General features: G+C 45.4%; 1 protein-coding gene and 1 pseudogene across 1 annotated transcript; one reads left to right on the top strand and one right to left on the bottom strand.

Annotated features, from left to right (window-relative positions):
* Window positions 1-2,151, bottom strand: LOC101708979 (small ribosomal subunit protein uS8-like; annotated as a pseudogene).
* Window positions 2,152-5,088: 2,937 nt separating this feature from the next.
* Psmb5 (proteasome 20S subunit beta 5) lies at window positions 5,089-12,018 on the top strand. The gene is made up of 3 exons (XM_004864185.4): window positions 5,089-5,405; window positions 6,083-6,389; window positions 11,509-12,018. The coding sequence occupies exons 1-3, from the start codon at window positions 5,208-5,210 to the stop codon at window positions 11,793-11,795; spliced, it is 792 nt and encodes a 263-aa protein (XP_004864242.1). The 5' UTR covers window positions 5,089-5,207; the 3' UTR covers window positions 11,796-12,018.
* Window positions 12,019-22,418: the final 10,400 nt, after the last annotated feature.

Below are 22,418 nucleotides of genomic sequence, written 5' to 3'. Positions count from 1 at the left end.
CTAGAAAAAGAAGCCCAGGATTTTCCCTCTTGTGTTTCCATGTTGCTTTTTCATGGTCTGTGATGCCAGCTGAGGGTGTCAACACAATGAAACCAAACTACCAGCGTGGTGACGCACTCCTGTAATCCTAGTACTTGGGAGGCTGAGGCAGACAGATAACCACTAGTTCAAGGCCAGCCTGGGCTATATAACAAGACCCTGTCCAAAAAAAAAGAAAAAAAAGAGGGCCAGGGAATTACCTCAGTGGTTTCGCCGCGTGCTGCACAAGCGCAAGGACCTGAGTTAGATGCCTGGTACGAAAGAAAGAAGAAAGAAAGAAAGAAAGAAAGAAAGAAAGAAAGAAAGAAAGAAAGAAAGAAAGAAAGAAAGAAAGAAAGAAAGGAAGGAAGGAAGGAAGGAAGGAAGGAAGGAAGGAAGGAAGGAAGGAAGGAAGGAAAGAGAGAGAGAAAGGAAACCAAACTGACGGGATTGAGAGTAGTTTATTCTGTCACTTTTCTACATCTTTCAGCTGCACATCAAATCTAGGGGTGATCACTCCACATTTGTTTAACTTGCCTTAAAGGTTCACACACACACACACACACCAAGGTTCGCAACAATCTCCTTGTGATCATGGATGATTTCAAATTCGCCAATGTAACTATACTTCAGAATCACAGCTAGATGACTTTGGAGCGGGGCCTTAAAAAAACCTGGTGTTTGCCTCCCTCTTCAGCATTGCCAATGTTCTTGAGGGCATCAGCCAGACATTCATGTATACTATTACAGTGGTGTGGAAAGGTGGTGGAAAACTAAGTCTTAGGCTTTTTATGTAAGGATGGATGCCACTTCCCTAGGTTGATCTGTCATCCTGTCAGGTCTGGTCAGTTGAGTGGCCTCCTAGTGCCACCCTCCAGTCTCCCACTCTCAACTTATCCTTTACATGCACAGGTTTTCCTAAGATATCACTCAAATCTTGTTTCTCCTCTTAGAGACTCTGAAGGGCTACAAGATAAAATATAAACCAGTTCTTTCACATCAGGCTGATTTGTGGTTGTGGTATGTGTGTATGTGGGGCGGGGGTGTTGGAGGCTTTTCTTTTTTCTTTTTTCTTTTTCTTTCTTTCTTTTTTTTTTTTTTTTTTTGCAGTATTAGGGATCAAACTTGGGACCTTTGCACTGAACTATATCCCTAGTCAGGTTATTTTATTTTTAATCCATTTACTTATACACAGTCTTGCTAAGTTGCCTTGCTAAGTTTCTCTCCCTCTCTCTCTCTCTCTCTCTCTCTTTTGTTCTTTCTCTCTGACAGAGTCCTACTATGTAGCTTAGGATGGCTTTGAACTCACTATGCAGCCAAGGCTGGCCTGGAACTCTCTGAGACCCTCCTGCCTCAGCCTCCCAGAGTTCTGGATTATAACTATGTGCTTCCATGTCTGGTTCCAGGCTGACGTTTAAGGTCCATTACAGTCCAATCCAAATCCATCCACCACAAACTTTTTTCACTCTTTTCCTAGCTCATCTCCCCCAACTCTACCTATTTATACTCTATCCCTCAACATCTGTTTGTTTTGTTTTGTTTTTTTGGTACCAGGGATTGAACTTGGGTCCTTCTGCTTTTGAGGCAGATGCTGGAACCACTGAGCTACATCCCCAGCCCAACATCTGTTTTGTTTTGTTTTATTTTTTTGGTACCAGGGATCAAACTCTGGACCTTGCGCTTGCGAGGCAGGCAGTGGAACCACTGAGCTAAATCCCTGGCCCAGGACCATCTATTCTGAAAATCATTCCCAGCTAAAGGCTGAAAGAGGAGAGCCTGTGGCTTTGAGCAACAAACAGATCCAAGTGCTATTTAAGAAAATAAATCCAAAGCTAGAGGGAGGTGGTGCATGCCTGCAATACCAGCACTCAGAAGGCTGAGGTAAGATGATTGTCCCAAGTTTGAGGCCAGTTTGGGCTACACAGTGAGTTCAAGGCCAACCTGAACTATATAGTGAGACCCTGTCTCAAAGAAGAGGAAGCCGGGGATTTAGCTCATTGGTTCCGCTGCCTGCCTCACAAGTGCAAGGTCCCGAGTTGATCCCCAGTACCAAAAAGAAAGAAAAAGAAGAGGGGTGGGGAGAGAGGAGAAGAAGAAAAAGAAAAGCAATCCAGACCTCTTTGACAAAGCCATCTTGGACCTCAAGTTCCTACAATCCATATTGACTTCCTCCCCACCTCTGCATGACAGCCTTGAAGCAAAGGAGTAAGGAGTAAGGGAGTCAGGAGCAGATTCTGGGAGGTCTTGTGTGCCACCTTGAAGAGATTGAACTTTAGAGGACACTTTTAGGTAGCTGAATGATAAGATCAAGATGGCATTTTAGGAAAACCAATCCACCACTGTTGCCAGTGAAATGGAGAGTGACAGTTTAGGTCCAGAAAATCAGTTTAGGAAGAAATTTTCAGTAATTCAGGAATGAGGAAATGAGAAGCCAAAGGTGATTATCAGTTTCAGGGAAAAAGAATTTTTCTCTGCAGCTGCAGAGAAACATTGCAGAGGGAGAATCAATAGGACCTAGAAACTCACCGTATATGGAAGAAAGGAAAGGATGGTGTCTCAGATAAGCTAGGTTTCAAGCTCTGTGATGGGAGGAACATTATTGCCATTCTTTCTTGCGTGTGTGTGGCAAATGTGTATTGAGCAGGGGCCACAGAGATGAACAGTAGAGAAATACTTGTCTTTAAAAGCTCACGATCCAGGCCCAGGAGTTGAGCTCAGTGGCACTGTGCCTGCCTGGCAAGTGCAAGCTCCTGAGTTCAATTCCTGGTACCAGAAAAAGAAAAGAAATGAAAGAAAAAAAAAAGCTTATGATCCAACTAGGTGTGGTGGTGCACACCTGTAATCCCAGCACTGGGGAGACTGAGGCAGGGGGATCACAGAGAGTTCAAGGTTAGCCTGGGCTACATAGTGAGTTCAAGGTCAGGCTGAAATGCTGTTTCAAAATAAATAATAAATAGATCATTCACAATCCAAAAATAAATACATAGCTCACAATCCTGGCCATGTATGCACAATTCTAGCCAGGTACAATGTAAAGGTGCCTTTACAGAGGTACAGGTAGAAATCGTTGGTCAAGAGTGAAAGAATAAGGGCTGGGGATTTAACTCAGTGGTGCCATGGCTGCCTTGGAAGTGCAAAGTCCTGAGTTCAATCCCGGGTACTGCAAAAAAACAATCAAGCAAAACAAAACAAAAGAGTGAACTGGTGCCGGGGATTTAGCTCAGTGGTTTAGCCACCTGTCTTGCAAGCACAAGGTCCCGAGTTGATCTCGGTATCAAAAAAAAAAAAAAAGGGTGAATCTCTGAAAGAAGTCAGAAGGACTAGTTACATTGCAGAGGGGATGGATAAATAATACAGGATCAATAAAAAGATGCACTTTGCATTTTCCACACCATTCAAGTGTGGGACACAGATAAAGATCTCCTGTTTCAGTACATTCTGGTGGTTCAGGTTGGAAAGGGTTGTCAAATTTCAGCATTAAAAATACAGCACATGCAGAGTCAGCTAAGGGAGAGTAGGGGCAGGAAGTGCAAATCAGTGGAAAGTGGAAATTAGCTGTTGCTGGTGGAATCCAACAAGGAAGGCCAGACACTGACTTCACAAAACAGTAAAGTAGGAGGTAACATTTCATACGTATGCCCACTTCCTGACTTTACCGTTCCCAACAGTTGAAAAATGAAGGTGGGTGGAGGGAGGAAGAGACAATAAGTATAGCCCATTCCTGGTAGAAAGGCTCATCTTGGTAAGCTGAGGGAAGAGAATATCTTTGTACATCTTTATGGAGTCTCAAACTCTCTTCCAGGCTCTGAGATGATAAATTACTATTTCCTCAATTATTCAAGTGCTGAGTTGAGAATCTAGTTGGTGGATTAACTGGGACTTTTGCTTTCCTTTCTTTTTTTTTGGTACCAGGATCGAACCCAGCACCTTTCGCTTGCGAGGCAGGCGGCGGAACCACTGAGCTAAATCCCCGGTGTAAGACCGCTGTCCTTACCAAACGCTCCGAGGAGCTGACTATAGTGAAGCACACCCAGAGATCACAGTACTGCCTCCAGAATGTAAGACCAAGGGCCTTACCAAATGCTCCAAGGAGCTGACTGTAGCGGAGCACACCCGGGAAGGAACACACCGGACAAGTTGGAAAGTGAAACAGACCTTAGTCTGGCCAGATGGCACTCCCAAAGCAAAGTAGCTTAGAGAGGCGATCAGCCCAGAGTCGAGGCTCTTTTTATAGGGGATTGCAGGGACGTTAACAGGCGAAATTTACAGAAGAGGGAACAAAGGTTAGTGGTCTTACATTTGCATGTTAATTAGCCTGACATGTACTGATGGTCAGCAGATGTTTTGTAGATTGTTCTATAGATAGCAGTGTCCGAACATCAGTTTTTGAACAAAGAGTTGAATAATTATGGCTGATACAGATCTTACCTAGTGTCCGGGAACTAACAAGCATCTTTATCTATTTACTCGCATTCAATCACGCTTGGGGCTAGGGGAGTTTTATGATTACAGAGTTATGCACTCCCACACCGGCCCAACAATACTGAATCTTAAAAGTTGGTTACTGTTAAATAATTGTGTGGAGAGTGATGCTATAAACAAAAGCACTTTTATTTTGTTGTTTTGGGTTTGGTTTTTTGTTTGTTTGTTTGTTTACCACAAACTGGGGTTTAACTAATGCCACAGGGAAATGGCCTCAGTATAATTATTGTACTCCATATTAGGCGGGCGCGGGGCGGGGGGGGGGGGGGGGGGAGGTCTCCTTAAACAAAATGGAATGTCAAGTCTCATTACACGAGTGCTGAAGCAATAGAGTTGTAACTTGGAAGCGGGACTCCGGGCCGGGGGGTACAATTTAGCGCAGAGAGTCCAGGACCAATTTTCAACGAGTCACGCCCTTCTCAAAGATGGCCGACTTCCCCTCCCTCACTCAACATGGGCGTTTCCAATCACTTCCTTTGACCATAGTCATAGGAGTTTAAGAGTAGTGAAGCCATTTTCCCGCCCCCTCTTTGGCGCAAATGACCTCTTACGCCTGGCTCTCCTCTTTGGAGGCGTGGTTGCCAGAAGTTAAGATGGCTCTTCCCTGAGAATAGATTTAATAGGAAGTGAAGCCGTTACGGCGAGGCGTTGCCCGACAGTTCCTTGCTAGGCGTTCTCGGAATTAGTTCCTTTTTCCCGTATTAGACATGGCGCTGGCCAGCATGTTGGAGAGGCCGCTACCGGTAAACCAGCGTGGGTTTTTCGGACTCGGGGGTCGTGCAGATCTACTAGACCTGGGTCCAGGGAGTCCCAGCGATGGGCTGAGCCTAGCCGCGCCCAGCTGGGGTGCCCCGGAGGAGCCGCGAATCGAAATGCTTCATGGAACCACCACCCTGGCCTTCAAGGTTCGGATGCAACCACCTTGCCCCGCGGAGTGTCGAATATCCGCACCTCTCTCAGCCGGACCGAAGCCCCTGTCCCCGCGGCTTCCAAGCCCAGGCGGACGCTCAGTCCTCGTCCCGACCCCATTAGTTTGGTTGTCTCATTGTCCCCGGAAGCCTCGGTCCTCGCGCTGCTCGGGAAGGAACCCGAGGCGCTTTGGGTTGGCTCCTCGGCGACCCCAGGATGCTCCTGTCTAGGAGCTCCTTGGTGGGAGAGGGGAAGCCTCGCCACAGGGAGGGCTGTTGTGGTCGATCACCAAAAGTTTCGTAAACCTGGATGTCACCTCGTGGGTAAGCGAATCTCTGAGGCCTGAGCAGGAAGCTTGGTGAGGTCCAGGAAGCATTGTAGTAGGAGTCTGAGGTCCCTGGCCAAGCACTGCAATGACAAGCCCTATGTCTTGGACAGGTCGTTGTATCTCATCGAACCTGTTTCCACATCTATAAAACGAATGTAATCCTGGTCATGCTCACGTCGAGGGATTGCAGTGAAGCTTAGTTGATATCAGTCTGTGGAGAGGTATACTGTGAAAGGTGTGACATATAAAAAGACAGGAGATGCGCTGGGTTTGCATTGGTAAAAAAAAAATAAAGGAAATGTTTAGTGGTCTGATGTGGCTTGTTTTGTGTTCTCTTATCTTCAGTTTCGCCATGGAGTCATTGTTGCAGCAGACTCCCGGGCCACAGCGGGTGCTTACATCGCTTCCCAGACGGTAAAGAAGGTGATAGAGATCAACCCCTACCTTCTGGGCACCATGGCTGGAGGTGCAGCGGATTGCAGCTTCTGGGAGCGGCTTTTGGCTCGGCAATGTCGAATCTATGAGCTGCGAAATAAGGAACGCATTTCGGTAGCAGCGGCCTCCAAGCTGCTTGCTAACATGGTCTATCAGTACAAAGGCATGGGGCTGTCCATGGGCACCATGATCTGTGGCTGGGATAAGAGAGGCCCTGGTGAGTTGAGCTACAGTCACGTGATCCATGGGCTAACACCTGGGGGTGTTGAATGAGGGGCTTTGTGACCCTGCCGAGGATGTGTTGATTAGGTTTTTTTTTTTTTCTTTTGAGACATCTCACTCTGCAGCCCCTTATCCATCCTCCTGCCTCAGCCTCCAGAGTGCTGAGATAACATATATGTATCACTCTGCTGGCTGATTAGGTTCTTGGCCTTTTGTCTAAGGAAGGCAGTGGAGTGTAGAAAAGGGCATGGAGTCAGACGTGCTGTGTCACTGATGACCTGTGTAATTTTAGGTGTATTGCTTTTTTTTCTCATCCTGTTTCTTCCTGTCTCCCTGGCTAAGTGGGTTAATAAATATAAAACAGGGCCAGGGATTTAGCTCAGTGGTTTCGCCGCCTGCTGCGCAAGCGCAAGGACCCGAGTTCGATCCCAGGCACCAAAATAAATAAATAAATAAATATAAAACAACTAGTCAAATATCTGGCACATAGTCTTTTTCCCTCTGTCTCATAAAATAATAAGTCCTACAAAGTTACAGAGAGTTAGAATTAAATTGGATGATAGACATAACACACTAGCCAGCATTATATAATAAAAAATAATGTGAGTCACTTGTAATTTAAATTTTTCTCATGGAGGTATTTAAAAAGTAAAATGAACAAATGAAATCAGTTTTAACAATTCATTTTCCAAGCCATGGTGGCACACAACTGTAGTCACAGGACTTGGGAGGCTGAGGCAGGAAGATCACTTCGAGTTGGAGTCCAGCCTAAACTACATGGTGAGACTGTCCTTAAAAAAAATAATAATATGTGGCAGTAGTGGCATTTCAAGTGCTCACTAGCTGTATGTGGCTAGCAGCTACTGTGTTGTACAGTGAAGCTCTAATATGTAGCAGCCACTCAAAAATTAGTTATTTCTTGCCAGGTATGGTGGTGCACACCCTTAATCTCAGCTACTCAAGAGGATGAGGCAAGAATATTGAAAGTTGGAGGCCAGCCTGGGCAACTTACCAAGACCCTGTCTCAAAATAAAGGGCTTGGGGATGTAGCTTACTGCTGGTTCGGTTCAGTCCCCAGCACCACCAGTTTCTTCCCTTTTTGCTTTAGAGTCTCTGAGCTAGAAGAAGACTTTTGATTTTGAGCTATCTCCTTTTTTTCCTTGATTCATATAATCTCCCTTATCATCATCTAAAGTCCTGTTTTCTCTGAAAGGAAGTTTCTTAGCCTGTCTTTTTTTTTTTTTTTTTTTGGTACTGGGGATCGAACTTGGGTCCTTGGCAGTGGAACCACTGAGCTAAATCCTTGGCCCTGTCTTTTTTTTTTTTTTTGAGACAGGGTCTTGTTTTGTAGTTCGGACTGGCCTTGAGCTCAGCACAATCCTCCTACCTCAGCCTCCCAAGTGCTGGGTGGGATTACAGGTGTGTCCCACCATGCCCAGCTAGCCTGTCTGAGTGTATATAAACCTTGCCAAGAAGTTCATCCTTGGTTGTTTTTTGTGGTACTGCCAGCTGAACTTAGGGCCTTAGCACTGAGCTACGTGCCCAGTCCTTCTTTTATTTTTTATTTGAGACAGGGTCTCACTAAATTACTAAAGTGACTAGGATTTTTCTTTGTTTCAGTACTAGGGATTGAAACTCAAGTCACAACACTTGTTAGTGCTGTACCACTGAGGTACACCCCAGCCCAGACAATTTTGAATTGATCTTTTAGTAAAGCTGGAGTACAGCTAGTCACTTCCTGTGTAATTTTCCCTCCTGTATGTATGCTCGAAGATACTCTTTTCTCCTATTGTTTTGTTTCATTCATTACTTGCTTACTACATGCCTTATCCTATAGAATGGTTATATGACACTTTTTCACTTGTTTTGGTAGAGATTAGAAAGTATAGGGAATATCAGTTTTCAACCCAGAAGAGGATGAATGAAGGGATTAAAAAGTGAATATGAAAACGTAGCTCAGTTTGTTACTTTGGGAATTGAGACACCATTCTCTTTGCAAGATGTGAAAGAACAGTTCCCATATGATTTTTGTGGCCCAGGGAAGCATTTTGGAAATGTTGTTTTAAACCCTTACCTACTGGGTCTGTTCCAGTGGTGGAAACAGCATAAAACAGTTCAGGACTGGCTAGCATGCAAATCTTGAAAGCAGAAGCAGGGGGTGGGGGGCATCTCAGCTCAGGATGGTGGGATTACCCTAGGTTTAAAAAAAACAGCCTTCCTGACAACTCACCCCATTTGCTATGAAGCAGTTGCTTGCCTTGAGAAGTCAAGAGAGGCTGGGTGTAGTGGTGCATGCCTGTACTCTCAGCAATCAGGAGGCTGAGGCAGCAGAATTGCTGTATTCCAGGCCAGCCTGGGCCACATAATGAGTTCAAGTCCAGTGTGAACTACAGCACTACATACCAAGGCCCTGGCTCAAAACAGAGGGGGGGGGGGAGGGGGAGAGAGAGAGAGAGAGAGAGAGAGAGAGAGAACAAATTAAGGAAGGGAAGCATGAGGCTTTGGGGAGTAGTGAGCCAGAAAGGTAAGTTGGAACCAGGAGGTGAGCCATGAGGCAAGGTGGTGGTGCTGGGACTGAGGAGGCGCTGCAGTGATGGCGAACCTTCTAGAGCTTTCATTGATAACAGACAGCTGGCTTCGGTACACGTGCCGTACGTTCTCCACCACTGGCTAGAGAAAGACTTGGGATAGACAGAATCAGCAGGACCTGGAAGCTGATGAGGGGAGTGGTTCTCAGCCTGGCTGGCATTAGAATCACCTGAAGAATTTAAACAAGCCCTGTGCATCTCTCTCCTTACATCAGTTGAAAAAAAAACTTACTTAAGCTGGGTGTGGAAGTACCAGCACTCTGGGAAGCTGAGGCCAGAGGATCAAATGTTGGAGCCCTGGGCTGGGGATTTAGCTCAATGGCACTGCGCCTGCTTTGAAAGTGCGAAGTCCTGAGTTCAAGCCCTGGTGCCAAAAAAAAAAAGTTGGAGCCCAGAGTGAGCAATTTAACGAGACTGTTTCAAAATTTAAAAAGGGATTGGGGGGTGTGGCTCAGTGCAAAACCCCTGGGTTCAATTCTAAGTACTGGGAAAAAGAAAACTTCGATGATTCTGATATACTAGGAAAGTTGAGAATATCTGAAATAGGAAAAAGTGCTGGCTAGGCACAGGTACTCCCAGCTACCCAAGAGGCTGAGGCAGGAGGATCACAAGTTCAAAGCCAGCCTTCGTAACTTAGCAAGACTGTCTCCAAAACAACAACAAAAAATAGTCCTAGCACTGTGGGCACTGAAGCAGGAGGATCGAAAGTTCCAACCCAGCTTGGGCAATTTAACAATTTAGTGAGACCCTGTCACACAATTACAGAGGGCTGGGGTGTTGCTCATTGTGAAGGCCCTGGCTTCAGTCTCCAGTACCACCTAGTAAACACACACACAGCATTGGTAATGTCATTGTAGAATTTGAGAAGACAAGAGGAGGTATGGTTGGTGGGACGAGAGAGGGGTTTGGTGGGTCACGGAGAATCGCTGAAGGTGTTTTGAGGACAAGGAGTTTTTTTTGTTTTTTTTTTTGGTACCAGGGATTGAACTCAGGTCCTTGTGCTTGCAAAGCAGGCAACGAAAATACTGAGCTAAATCCCCGGCCAGGACAAGGAGTTTGATTCTGATCTTTGTTATGGAAGCATCAGCTGGAAGGATCCCGGGGGCAGTTGAGTTTGATAGAATTGTTTTACTGTGCTGGGGGTTGAACCCAGTGCCTGGTGCATGTTGACTAGCATTATACCACTGGGCTATATTCCCAGCCTTGATACAGATTTTCTTGAACTCTGTCTAAATGTTCATCTCTACCAGCAATCAGCTGACTTTTTTATAGTGGACCAAATAGTATTTTAGGCTTGTAGGCTGCAGGGTCCTTGTCTCAACTACAGTCATATACTACAGAATGATATTTTGGCCAGTGACAATCATGTATTCCATGAGATCACATCCTGTAGTGATGTGGTAGCATTTTAGGTTTGTGTAAGTACACTCTGACGTTTATGCTAAGACCGAATTCCTTAAGACGAATTTCACAGAGCATTGCCTGGTTGTTAAAAGTAATGCAGGGATCGGGCCGGGGATTTAGCTCAGTGGTTTCACTGCCTGCTGCGCAAGCACAAGGACCCGAGTTTGATCCCTGGTACCAAAAAAAAAAAAAGTAACGCAGGGCTGCTTAACTCAGCTTGTGCAGCACACAGACAATATATAAACAGATGGGTATGGCTGTGTTCTAATAAAACTTCTGTACAACATAGGCAGTTGGCCTGGGCAATCCCTGCTCTGTACTGTCTTTTTTTTTTTTTTTTTTGGTACTGAGGATCGAACTCGGGACCTTGCACTTTCGAGGCAGGCGCCAGAACCACTGAGCTAAATCCCCGGCCCATCTCTCTTTTTTTAAGACAGGGTCTCGCTGAGTTCCTAAGTCACTAAATTGCCCAGGTTGACTGTGAACTTGCAGTCCTGCCTCAGCCTCTCAAGTGCTGGGATTATAAGAGTATGTCACCATCCCCATCTATTAGCCAAGTTTTTTGTTTGTTTTTTAGTTTTTTTGAGACAGGGTCTCAACTATGTAGTCCAGGCTGGCCTTGGGCCATGCCCAGCTAGCCTAGTTTTTAAAATAAAAATCATAATATATTTCATTTTGCCAGCATGGTGGCACATGCCTGTAATCCTAGCACTCAGGAGGCTGAGGCAGGAAGATCACTGCAGTTTTTTCCAAATAATTATTTTTCACTTTTCCTTTAATTTTTATTTTTTAAATTTTTTTTTGATACCAGGGATTAAACTCTAGACCTTGCACTTTTGGGGCAGGCAGCAGAACCACTGAGCTAAATCCCCAGCCCTAATTTTTATTTTTATTAATACACATTTGTAGGATTACATTCCTTGTAGGTAGTTGGTATAGGTACAGAACACATCTTTTTTTATCTCCTCTGCCTCCCAAGTAATTTTATAGAAGTCTCTATTTTCTAGTATTTATGTTGGTTTCCCCTTGGTTTCAAGAGGCATAGAGAACTGCTACCTTTGAAGATGAATTAGATGTCAAAGCAGTGTCATTTTTTCCTGCTAACCTCTTCTCCTTTTCCAGGCCTCTACTATGTGGACAGTGAAGGGAACCGGATCTCTGGAGTTGCCTTCTCCGTAGGTTCTGGCTCTGTGTATGCTTATGGGGTCATGGATCGAGGTTACTCCTATGACCTGGAAGTGGAGGAGGCCTATGACCTGGCCCGTCGAGCCATCTACCAAGCCACCTACCGAGATGCCTACTCAGGAGGTTCGGTCAACCTCTACCATGTGCGTGAGGATGGCTGGATCCGGGTCTCCAGTGACAATGTAGCCGATCTTCATGACAAGTATAGTGGATCTGTCCCCTGAAGGAGGGTGGATGTGGCTGTCGCATTTCTTGGGGTGCCTGTCATTGGTAATAATACAGTACCCTATGCTGTAGTGGAAGAAACCTCAGCTGTATCAGTACCTTTTTTTAAAGCTCTGGAACGTTGACCTCTATAGTTACCAGTTGTTAACAAGCTGCTGGAGAGGTGACCATTTGTTTTACTTTCATGGCTGTTAACATTACACTACTCACTATTCGACCCCAGCCTGTGTTCTGTCTTTTGTCCACACTGTCCCTCCTCCAAGCACTTTACAGTCAAATAAGCCAGGACAGTGGGAGGCAAGATCTGTAATTACAGGAAACAGTGGTGTGAAGACATTGTCTAGGGAGTACATTAATGTCCCCACTTGTGAAGCTAATAACAAAGGAGAAGGAGGGAGGGAGGAGGAAGAGGCTTCCGATTCAGTCTGCGAAGAGATGAAGAGTTGATGAGGTGGAAAGACGTACAGGGCTGCACCAGGGCGGACGGGCTGCAGAGGAAAGAGCTCTCACCATGGGCTGAGGGTAGGGAGTGGATATTATATGCAGCAAAGCCTGAGGAGGCGAATCTGGGCTCCTAAAACAGTCGGGAAGGGAAGGCTGGGACCCTGCAAGAGAGAGAAGTGAATGGGAAAGCAGTAGTGCCCACAAGCTCGGGCATCTTGTCCTTGTGGCCCTCTGATGTGTATGTCGCTGTGCAGCAGAGCGGGGAGAGAGTGAGCTTGTAGCCTCCCAGGCAAGAAGCCGGCAGAACTGGCGCTGGAACGTGTGGGCGGGAAGAGGCCCTGCTGAGCACAGAGAGACGCTGAACTGTCACACTTGGCACTGGGGGCTCCCAGGCTGTGGTGGCAGCAGATGGGAAGGGCTTCTGTTAAAGAGAAGACATGATGGGAGGTTGGCAGGCGAACATTAAAAACCAGGAGAGAAGGACACAGTAGGACCACCTTTTAGCCACAAAGAAGAAAGTGATGCAGAGGACAACCCAGGGTCCTGTTTTGAGGCTAAGAGGTAGGGAACGGCCATTCATAGAAATAGAGGGGCTCAGGCCTCTTCGCCCCTCTACTGCAGCCACCTTCCCTTCCTCCTCCGCCCTGTGCAGTTCTCGTATTGATTGATGAGGGCTGTTGGCCAGGAGCTGATCGAGGTTTGTTAATTGCATTTGTCAAATGCAGGGAAATTGGGAATTAGTGAGATCGGAGAAGGGAGTTTGGAAAACAAATGACTCTTGTGCTTTAGGAGATTCATTTTGCTGAAAAGTGTATCGGAGCCCCTGGAGCCAGGGAGCTTCTAGCACAGACCCATAAGGATTCTTCAGCTGAAATAGGAGCCATGACACCTCAGTCTGCTGGGTGGACCGTTAGCAAATGGTGAGGTAGCTGTGTGGCAGCACAGATAACAGTCATCTCATTTAGGCAGGTTTTTTTGGGTTTTTTTTGTACTGGGGATCGAACTCGGATGCTTAGCTTGCGAGGCAGGCGGTGGAACCACTGAGCTAAATCCCCACCCCCAGTCATGTCATTTAGGATGCTGGCTTGCAGATCTTTTAAAATATTAATACTGTACTTTACCCAGGCATGGTGGTGCACTCCTGTAATCCCAGCACTTGGGAGGCTGAGGCAGGATGATCACTGCAAGTTCAAGGCCAAGCTGGATTATATTAGGAGTTGAAGGCCAGCCTGAACCTATATAGCAAGTCCCTGTCAAAAAAACCAAAAAAAGGGCCTGGGATTTAGCTCAGTGGTGCCACCGCCTGCCTCATAAGCGCTAGTTCCTGAGTTCTATTTCCGGTACCAAAAAAAAAAAAGCCTGTGGTTCTAGCACTTAGGTGGCTGAGGCAGGAAGATCATATGACTTTCAAGTCAGTCTGGGCTACATAGTGAGTTCAAGGCCTCCCTGAATTTCATAGTGAGACCCTGTCTCAAATTTTAAAAAAACTTAAAAATGAAAACCAGTGCCCTGGGAAACAGCCTTGGGGATGGAAAGAGCATTGAAGCTGGGATTCCCTTACATGACCCCAGAGAATGAGAGACTCCTAGCCTCAGCCCATGAACAGTAATTCAGGCTGGAGAGAAGATCTTGGCTGCTTCTGTCTCACACCTTGCCCTGGCAATAGCCTAACTGTTTAATGTAGACTCCTCCTCTGCACCACCAGACTCATGTTCAGGAGAGAACTGGTGTAACCTCCAAGGCTGTTCTGCCTTCTTGGCTCTCGGTAAAACTCAGGTAATGGAAGAGATCGATTTGGGGTAGGTTTTTCTGGGAAGAAAATAGAGCAGAGGTATGGAGAAACTGCCAGTCCCGAGGCCAGTGTTATCCGCCCTGTGCATTTTGTGATTTCTTGCTGCTGGGTACTTGCAGGGAACTGGCTTTGCAGCCATGTCGCCTCTGCTTGTGTGGGGATGATGGATGCTGCATAGCACTGGAGAGATGTGCTGAGTGGAGTGGACCGGTTCAGGGACTCCCTTCAGATTCATTTCCCAGTACAGTCGTCTTGACAAAGGATGATGGAAAAGAAATTACCTTAAATAGCTGGAAGATTAATTTCTCCTGGCAGTTCCCAGGCGTCCAAGGGACAGGGTTCTTTAAGTGATGTCTGACAATTTCTCCTCCCTCCACAGATAGCTCAGTAACACCAAAATCTGGCTCCTCTGTGTAGGTGAGGGGACTAATCAGATTAAAAGGAGAGTGAACACTCCTAGAGGCCTCAAGCATTTTCCTGCTAGCAGGGGTTGAAGGCAAATAGATGGGCCTCACATGCCAGGCAAGGGGGTGGGGCTGTGGGGGTGCGTTGCTGGTAAGCAGGATGCCTGGGAAGAAGGGGAAAAGTAGGCGAGGGTGTGGGGCCTCGCCCCAGGAAGGAGGAGGGGACAGAAGCAGATTAGAGACTGGAGCTTAACGGTTACTGAGTGTTCCCTCTTTAGGCAAAACCAGAAGGTCAGTGTCTCTTGATATCCTCAGCTAGTAAATGAGAACTGTCAAAGCCATTTGTGAAGTGGTAGTTCACATCCTTTGAGAGGAAATAAGACAACTGATTTATTCTGCTCCATGGATTCTATGTGGTCTGTTAGGGGAAGGGATCAAGAGGTGGGATGAAGAGGGAGTGGGGTAGTGGAAAAGTGGAGAGAACTTCTGAGGGGAGCATTTCCCTTGTGGCAGGAGTAAGGAGGAGGCTGGGGCCAGTGGAGAACCAACATGAGCGTATCTACTGTGGTGAGCACATTGAGGGTTTTTTATTTTCTCTTATTTTGTTAGAAGAGTACCTCCTGCCGGGGCTGTAATGGGAGATTCAGTACTTTAAACTGACCTGCACCAGTGACTTCAAAATACGATTAATTGCTTAATGATTTAAAACATACCTACATTGCAAGCAAGCATCTCTGCTGTTTTGTGTTTGTTTCTTGCCTGTTTTTATAAATTCTAGCTTCCTCAGGAAGCCAGAGTCATGTTGGGAAGGCTTTAATTACAGTGGGCAAGAGGAGAGAGCAAACACAGCGATCAGAACTGCTCCCGTCAGCAGCTGCTGCCCTCTCCCCCAAACCAGCAGCCCCTTTTCCTGGCAGCCAACTGTCCACAACCTCGGAGCTCCCCAGGCCTGGCCTCCAAGTCAAGTTGTGGCTTCTAGGGTCTATGGCCCACTGAAGCATTTCAGCACCACCCATTCCTAAGATGTCCCTTTCGCAGTTGTTAGGGCGTCAGGCAGAAGAAATTCTACCCACATCAGCTTCTTGGATTTATTTAACTCAACTCATTTCTCCCAGAAGCTTTTACCTCTGAGTTAAGTGCCAAGCGTAACTTGGTAGTTAACCCTTTAAAGTCACTGGCCATGAAGAGCTGACTGGGTTTATTTGAAAGAAAATGATACCGTGAGTTCAACCTTTTCTGATGCCTCCCACTACTCAGCTCCTCTCTCACTTTATAAAAATACCCTTTTTGGGGATGGGGGTGTGGCTCAGAGGCAGAGCTTGTGCTTAGCATGCGCAAGGCCCTGGGTCCAAAAAGTACAATAAAAATATCCTTTTCTTCTGCAGAATTTAAATAAAAACCAATCAATCCATAAACCAAGCATTCATTCTTTATGGGCTTTAATGTAACACGAAAAGGTTATCACTAGCTGTAGGGGACCCAGAAAGCTGGTATTACAGAGGAAAACACAGATGGAATGGGAGGAAGGGAGCGAGAGAGAACAAGAGACAAATGAGAGGCAGGAACAGAAAACCAGCTCCCAGTCAGCAAGCGTGAGATTGAGCAAAGTGCAGGGGAGACGTGGATGTGGCAGAGAAAAGATGGATGGAGATGCTGACAGCATTGCCGGGCTCTGAGTGGAAGGGGTGGCTGAGGGCATGGAGTGGGGAAGGAGACCAAGAAGGACAGCTCTGGTGAGTGGGCAGGGACAGGAAGGAAGTGGCTCAGAGCTAATGCACAGTGAAACATGTCCCCCTGGAGACAGATAATTTCTCCAGCCATACATAATGAACATGTGCTTCTCTGTGTGCTGCCCCGTACTGTCACACTTGCTTACATTCCATGAGGATCTCTCCACGTCTACACCACTTACAAAAGCCCCTTCTCAACCCAGCTAGCCTGAAGACAGAAAAACAGAAAGCTCTCTCATTAGAGCAACAGGGTAAATAAGACAGGAACACAGATCTGGTACCTTTTGTTATGTTTTTGCTGTGCTGGGGATTGAATCCATGGCCTTCACAATGAGCTACATCCACAGCCCTTTTTTCACTTTTTATTTTGAAGGTGGGGTGGGTCCTCCTAAGTCACTGAATTGCCCAGTCTGGATTTGAAATTGTGATCCTCCTGCCTCAGCCTCCTGGATGATTGGGATTACAGGCATGCACCACCATGCTGGGCTCAGATTCAGTACATTGGAACATTTTATTTTTAGGGCCACTAAGAGGCTTTCTCTCCCATTGTCTCCATATCCCCTGGCCACACACAACATACATAACTCATCCCCTTTTTTTCTGTGCATGCCCACAGGTCGGGGCAAAGCTGTTCAAGCAGGGAAGGGGGAGCTATTATTTCCCAGGAAGACAGGAGTAGCATGGCATCAGGGTTAGAGGAAAAGGTGGATCCAAGTAGAAAGGGATGCAGTCCACAGGGGACCACAGTAAAGGGGTCCATATGCAACCACACAGCAGCTCAATCCGCCCACAAGTGAGGTGCAGTGCCAGCTGCTTAGAGGGCATCTTGTGAGCACCAGGGCAGGTGAGAGGCTCATAATCACCAGGTCTCCCTTGGGTCTGTGTGCTCACAGCTTAGTCGTTAGAACAATGGAATGTTTTAAACCAGCATGACAGATTCAGCCCAGTCCCACACAGGATCGGTAAGTGTAAAAGTAGGTCCCACTCAGCAGACTGTGGTACATGGGTGAAATTCAGCTACTTGAAAGGCTGAGGCTAGCGAAGTGCAAATTCAACTATAGCAAGACCTTGTATCAAGATAAAAATATTTTTTAAAAGACTGGAGATGTAGCATTTATTTATATTTGGTTTTTTGAGACAGGGTCTTGCTATGTAGTTCAGGCTGGCTTTGAACTCACTGTGTAGACCAGGCTGGTCTCAAACTTGAGGTGATTCTCCTGCCTCAGGCTCCTAAATGCTAGGAGTACAGGTCTGCACCACCACACCTGACCTGGGGATATAGTTTAGTGTTAGCGTGCTTGTATAGTATGCACAAGGGCCTGGGTTCAATACTGGGGTTGGGGGGAACCCCAAGGGTAGTTCTCAGGCTCAGCTGTGCTCTACGTCTTATTTAAAGGGCCCTGGGCATGTGCTACATCAAAGAGCATCTCTAGCCAAGCATCGTGGTGCACAGCTGTAATCCTAGCTCCTAGGCAGGAGGATTGGGAGTTCAAGGCCAGTTTGGACTACACAGTGAGATCCTGTCTAAAATACATAGGTACATACATACATAAATAAAATAAAAATTAAAAAATTATTTGTTCTGGCAGCCCTCCCAAGCTAATACAATGATTATTTGAGATCATGTGACTATCCTGTTCTCTCAGTTTTTTTATTAGTGTTTGCCAAATGGTGATTTAAAAAAAAACTCTGTCACTTCTATATATAATGGGTGGCATCTGTCCATCTTTTCCCCTTTCTGCTTCTCCCTTTTTTTATTCTTTGCACTTATCTTTAATTTTTATTACATCTTATTTTGTTTTATTTTTGGCATTTTAAACTAAACTTTAAGAAAGACTTCTCAGCGTTCTATATAATTTCTTTTGCACTTCATAAACAGTCAAATTTAGAACTTTCTCCTTTAACAGTCAAGCTGCCCTTCTTCCTGCTGCAGCACAAACCCCTGCCCAGCTTCCTCTTCTGTTCTTTCTACCTTTGGCTTTATCTTACTGTCCACCTCTCTGTAACTTCTCTCCTCCCTTGATCCCGGCTCTCTCACACTTTCCTCTCCAGCATCCCTGAGGACATAGTCTCTGAGGGCCCTAGAATTTCCTTCAGCTGTGTTCTAAAATGCTCTCAGGCATAATAATAAATGACTGCCAGACTCGGTGCCCTGGCCTCCCTGTTGGGCAGGGGTGGAGCTTACCCCCCCAAGCTCAAAAACAGGGCTCACAATATAAGATCTGCTGGATTCAGTGCCAAATGAGCAGCTTTTCCTCCACCAACAAGTCACCTGTAAAGTCTAACATTTAAAATCTCACACTGGGCTGGGGATTTAGCTCAGTGGTTCCGCCACCTGCCTTGAAAGCGCAAGGACCTGAGTTTGATCCCTGATACCAAAAAAAAAAAAAAAAAATCTCACACTGCCGGGTGTGGTGGCGCACACCTGTAATCCCAGCGCTCAGGCAAGAGGATTGCCACAAGTTCAAGGCCAGCCTGGACTACATTGTGAGACCCTGTCTCAAAAAACCAAAAAAAAAAAAAAAAATCTCATATGCTTTAAATTGAAAATTTTAATTTTCAATTTAAAAAGATGCATTTTTATCCCTATTCTCATTACTTAATTAGCACAAAAGTGCTTTACTCAAACTTTCTGTTCTGTGTTCCCTGCCTTGAAAGCACAAGGTCCCAAATTCAATCCCTGGTACAAAAGCAAAAACAAACAACAACAACAAATATATATATATTATATATTATATATTATATTATATATTATATTATATATTATATATTATATATTATATTATATATTATATATTATATATTATATTATATATTATATATTATATTATATATATATATCCCAGTATTGTAGATAGGTAACTTAATTAGATATCTTGTAGGCAGTTAGACAGGGCCAGCCCAGGAGGAGCCAACATGGAGGACAATCAAGACACATTCACTGAAGGCCAGAATTGTACAAGGAGAGAAACTACACACCCTTTGCTTCCCCTGGGGATAAAAAGCAGTGACTGATATTCTAAATATGTATCAATCACCTGGGGGTGTGTGTGTGGGGGGTCAAGGTTTTAACCCAGCCTCTCCAGGAAATATCCCTGACCCCCATTCTTACTAAAATTCTTGTATGCTAGCTACGTGACTTGGTCCCCCATTTGACCCCCATTTAATCAATATCACCTGGGTGACTGTACTTGTAATCTCATTGGTTGGTCATGGTTTTGTCCCACCTCATGCCCACCTTGTAAATTTCCATTGAGTCTTACAGTTTTGTCCCACTTTGTACCCACCTCACCACATGGCTTTGCTGTATAAAACATCTTTGAAAAGTGGGGTGGGGGTGGCAACCCACTTTCCAGTCCCCCTTCTGTCTCTCTTAGGCAGAAGCTTTCTTTCTCCCAATAAGTTTTTCCTACTTTTTTTTTTTTTTTTTGGTACTGGGGATCGAACTTGGGTCTTTGCGCTTGCGAGGCAGGCCACAGAACCACTGAGCTAAATTCCTGGCCCAATTTTTCCTACTCTTAACCTCCGTTGTTCCTAGAATTCATTCTTTGATTTTAGAGAACATGAACTTGCGTTTTGGATATCTAGTAAGTTTGGGAGTTACATCTCTTCCCCCCATATCACCAAGAGGGCCGAGAATTTAGCTCAGTGGCATTGAGCCTGCCTGGCAAGGACAAGGTCTTGAGTTGGATCCCTGGTACCAAAAAAACCCAAAAACATATATATATCCCAGGAGACATAAGGGGGTTTTGGACATTCCATTGACCATCAGCGTGAAGACAGTGTGATTGAGCTTTCGTAGGCTCAATCAGACAGACTAAGAGCCAGGCAGAGGCTCTTTGTGTGTATTCAGCTAATGAACAACCAAAAGCACAGGCCCTGCAGTGTTTCACAAGGATCCAAACTCTGATCCTACCTGTGACCACCACTGAGGTCACGATCTCAATGGCCTGAAGTGGCCAGTCCCCCACAGTCTCAATTTTCTCCTCAGTAATAAAGGAAGTATAATAGTAACTCCCACCTCAGCGGCCTCCCACAGTGCCAGGATTACAGACATGAGCCACCATGTCTCCCTGGTTTGCGTATTTCTTTAAATGTTTAAATGGAAAACATATAAAGAAACACAGGGCCTAAGGGTGTAGCTCAGTGGTGGAGCACTTGCCTAGCATATGTAAGGGACTGGGTTCAATCCCCACTACTATAAAACAAAAAAACACAGAAAGTCTATAGTCCTTTAAAAAAAAAGCTACAGCTAAAAAAAAAAAAAAAGAAAGAAAAAAAAAGCTACAGCTGGGGATTTAGCTCAGTGGCACCATGCCTGCCTTGCAAGCACAAGGTCATGAGTTCGATCCCCAGTACTCCCCCCCCCCAAAATAATAATAAAATAATAAAAACAAAGCTACTGCCTGGGTTGTATATCGGCTAGAGTGCTGCTGGGCTGAAAAGCACACCTGGGACAATAACAGGCTTTCCCACTGAGAACCAGATCCTACTAAGCAAGTCCTGGACTCTGGGAACCTAGAGCGTATGGCTGACAGCTAGTGACACATGTGTGTGGGATGGTGTAGATAAACTGGCTTAGGGTAAGCTCTGAGTCTCAGTTTCTTATAAAGTGCCAATGCCAACACCCTGACTGTTTAACAGTGATTCAGGCAAATTCTCTAATATCCTGGGTATATTTCATTTTCCCCAGTTATGCTGATAATGACCATTATAGCTTTTTCTGGCTCAGATAATACTTTGCCTTTAGTTGTCATGTTTATTGTTCTTAGTTTAGAACAGTGCTGCCAACCTTTGTGTTTTGGTTCCTCTAACATTGATATCTTAGAAGCATCCCGGCATTTGTCTTATAGAATATTGTAAAGACCAGTCAAGTAACAATATTATTTTAAACTGCTGTAAAGCCAGTGTTTATGGACGTGAGTTTTGGGGCTGGATTTTCTGGGATCAAATCCTCTGTCCTTCTCTACTAACCATATAAATCTAGCCAAATTATTATACCCTTCTGTGCTTCAACCACGTCTCTAAAATGAAAAAAAAAATAACAGTACATAATGTGTACAAAGTGTTCAGGACATTGCCTGCACAACAAATGTGCACAAACTGTTACTCTAGAAGTATCCTTCTTGTAGGACCTGAGTTTAAAAATCTGTTTGAGCTAGGAAAAAAAATCCATTTAATAACAAATTATTTTCTCAGTGGTGCTGCTGCCTGCCTTGCAAGTGCAAGGTCCTGAGTTCAATCCCTGGTACCAAATAAATAAATAAATGATTTTTTTTTTGAGACAGAGTCTCACTATTTTTTTTTTTTTTGGTACAGAGGATCAAATTTGGGTCCTTGCACTTTCAGGGTAGGCAGCAGAACCACTGAGCTCAATCCCTGGCCCACAGATTTTTTTTTTTCTGGTACTAGGGATCAAACTCCGGACCTTATACTTGCAAGGCAGGTATGGTGCCACTGAGCTAAATCCCTGGCTCTTTTTTTTTTTTTTTTTGAGACAGGGTCTCACTGTATATCCTCGGCTGGCCTTGAACTCACTCAAGTGATCCTCCTTCTGGGCCTGGTGGCACACGCCTGTGATCCCAGCACTCTGGAGGCTGAGGCAGGAGGATCACTGGGACTTGGAGGCTAGCTTGGGCTACATAATGAGATTCTTTCTAAAACAGGAAACAAAGCAAAAATCCTGTTTGATTCCCCAGTACCCCCCCCCCCCACAAAGTGATCCTCCTGCCTCAGGTTCCCTCATGCTGGGGCTACTGCTATGCACTACTACACCTGGCTTGATCATTAAGTGATTTGGGGGGGGGGGTGTTTTTTGGTACCGGGTATCGAACTGGGGTCCTTGCACTTTCCAGGCAGGCGGCAGAACCACTGAGCTAAATCCCTGGCCCAAAGTGATTTTTTTCAGTGCTTAGTAAATAGATACAATTATGTTGCTACAGTAAGAATTACATAAACAGTCTGTAGGGGTGGGGATTTAGCTCAGTGGTTCCGGTGCCTGCCTTGCAAGCACAAAGTCCTGAGTTGGATCCCTGGTACCAAAACAAAAACAAAAACAGTCTGTAAATGGAAAAATAAGTTTTAAAATACCATCTCTGAGTTGGACTTAATGACACAGCCCGGTGATTCCAGCATTCTGTGGAAGTTAAGGCAGAAGAATCACAAGTTCAAACCCAGCCTGGGCAATTTAGTCACTTAGCAACACCCTGCCTCAAAATTTTAAAAAAGGGCTGGGTTGTAGCTCACTGTGAA

The sequence above is a fragment of the Heterocephalus glaber genome, unplaced genomic scaffold (genome assembly GCF_053883595.1).
Source record: "Heterocephalus glaber isolate CG9 unplaced genomic scaffold, H.glaber_assembly_v1.0 deba00001662, whole genome shotgun sequence".
NCBI classification, from domain to species: Eukaryota; Metazoa; Chordata; class Mammalia; order Rodentia; family Bathyergidae; genus Heterocephalus; species Heterocephalus glaber.
The sequence above is the reverse complement of the archived record's forward strand: the minus strand, read 5'-3'. Positions and strand labels throughout refer to the sequence as shown.

Coding starts and splice junctions, on each gene's coding strand:
- Psmb5 (XM_004864185.4), top strand. CDS start 5,208: ATGGCGCTGGCCAGCATGTTGGAGAGGCCGCTACCGGTAAACCAGCGT. Junction 5,406..6,082: donor CCACCACCCTGGCCTTCAAG/GTTCGGATGCAA, acceptor TCTTATCTTCAG/TTTCGCCATGGAGTCATTGT. Junction 6,390..11,508: donor CTGGGATAAGAGAGGCCCTG/GTGAGTTGAGCT, acceptor CTCCTTTTCCAG/GCCTCTACTATGTGGACAGT.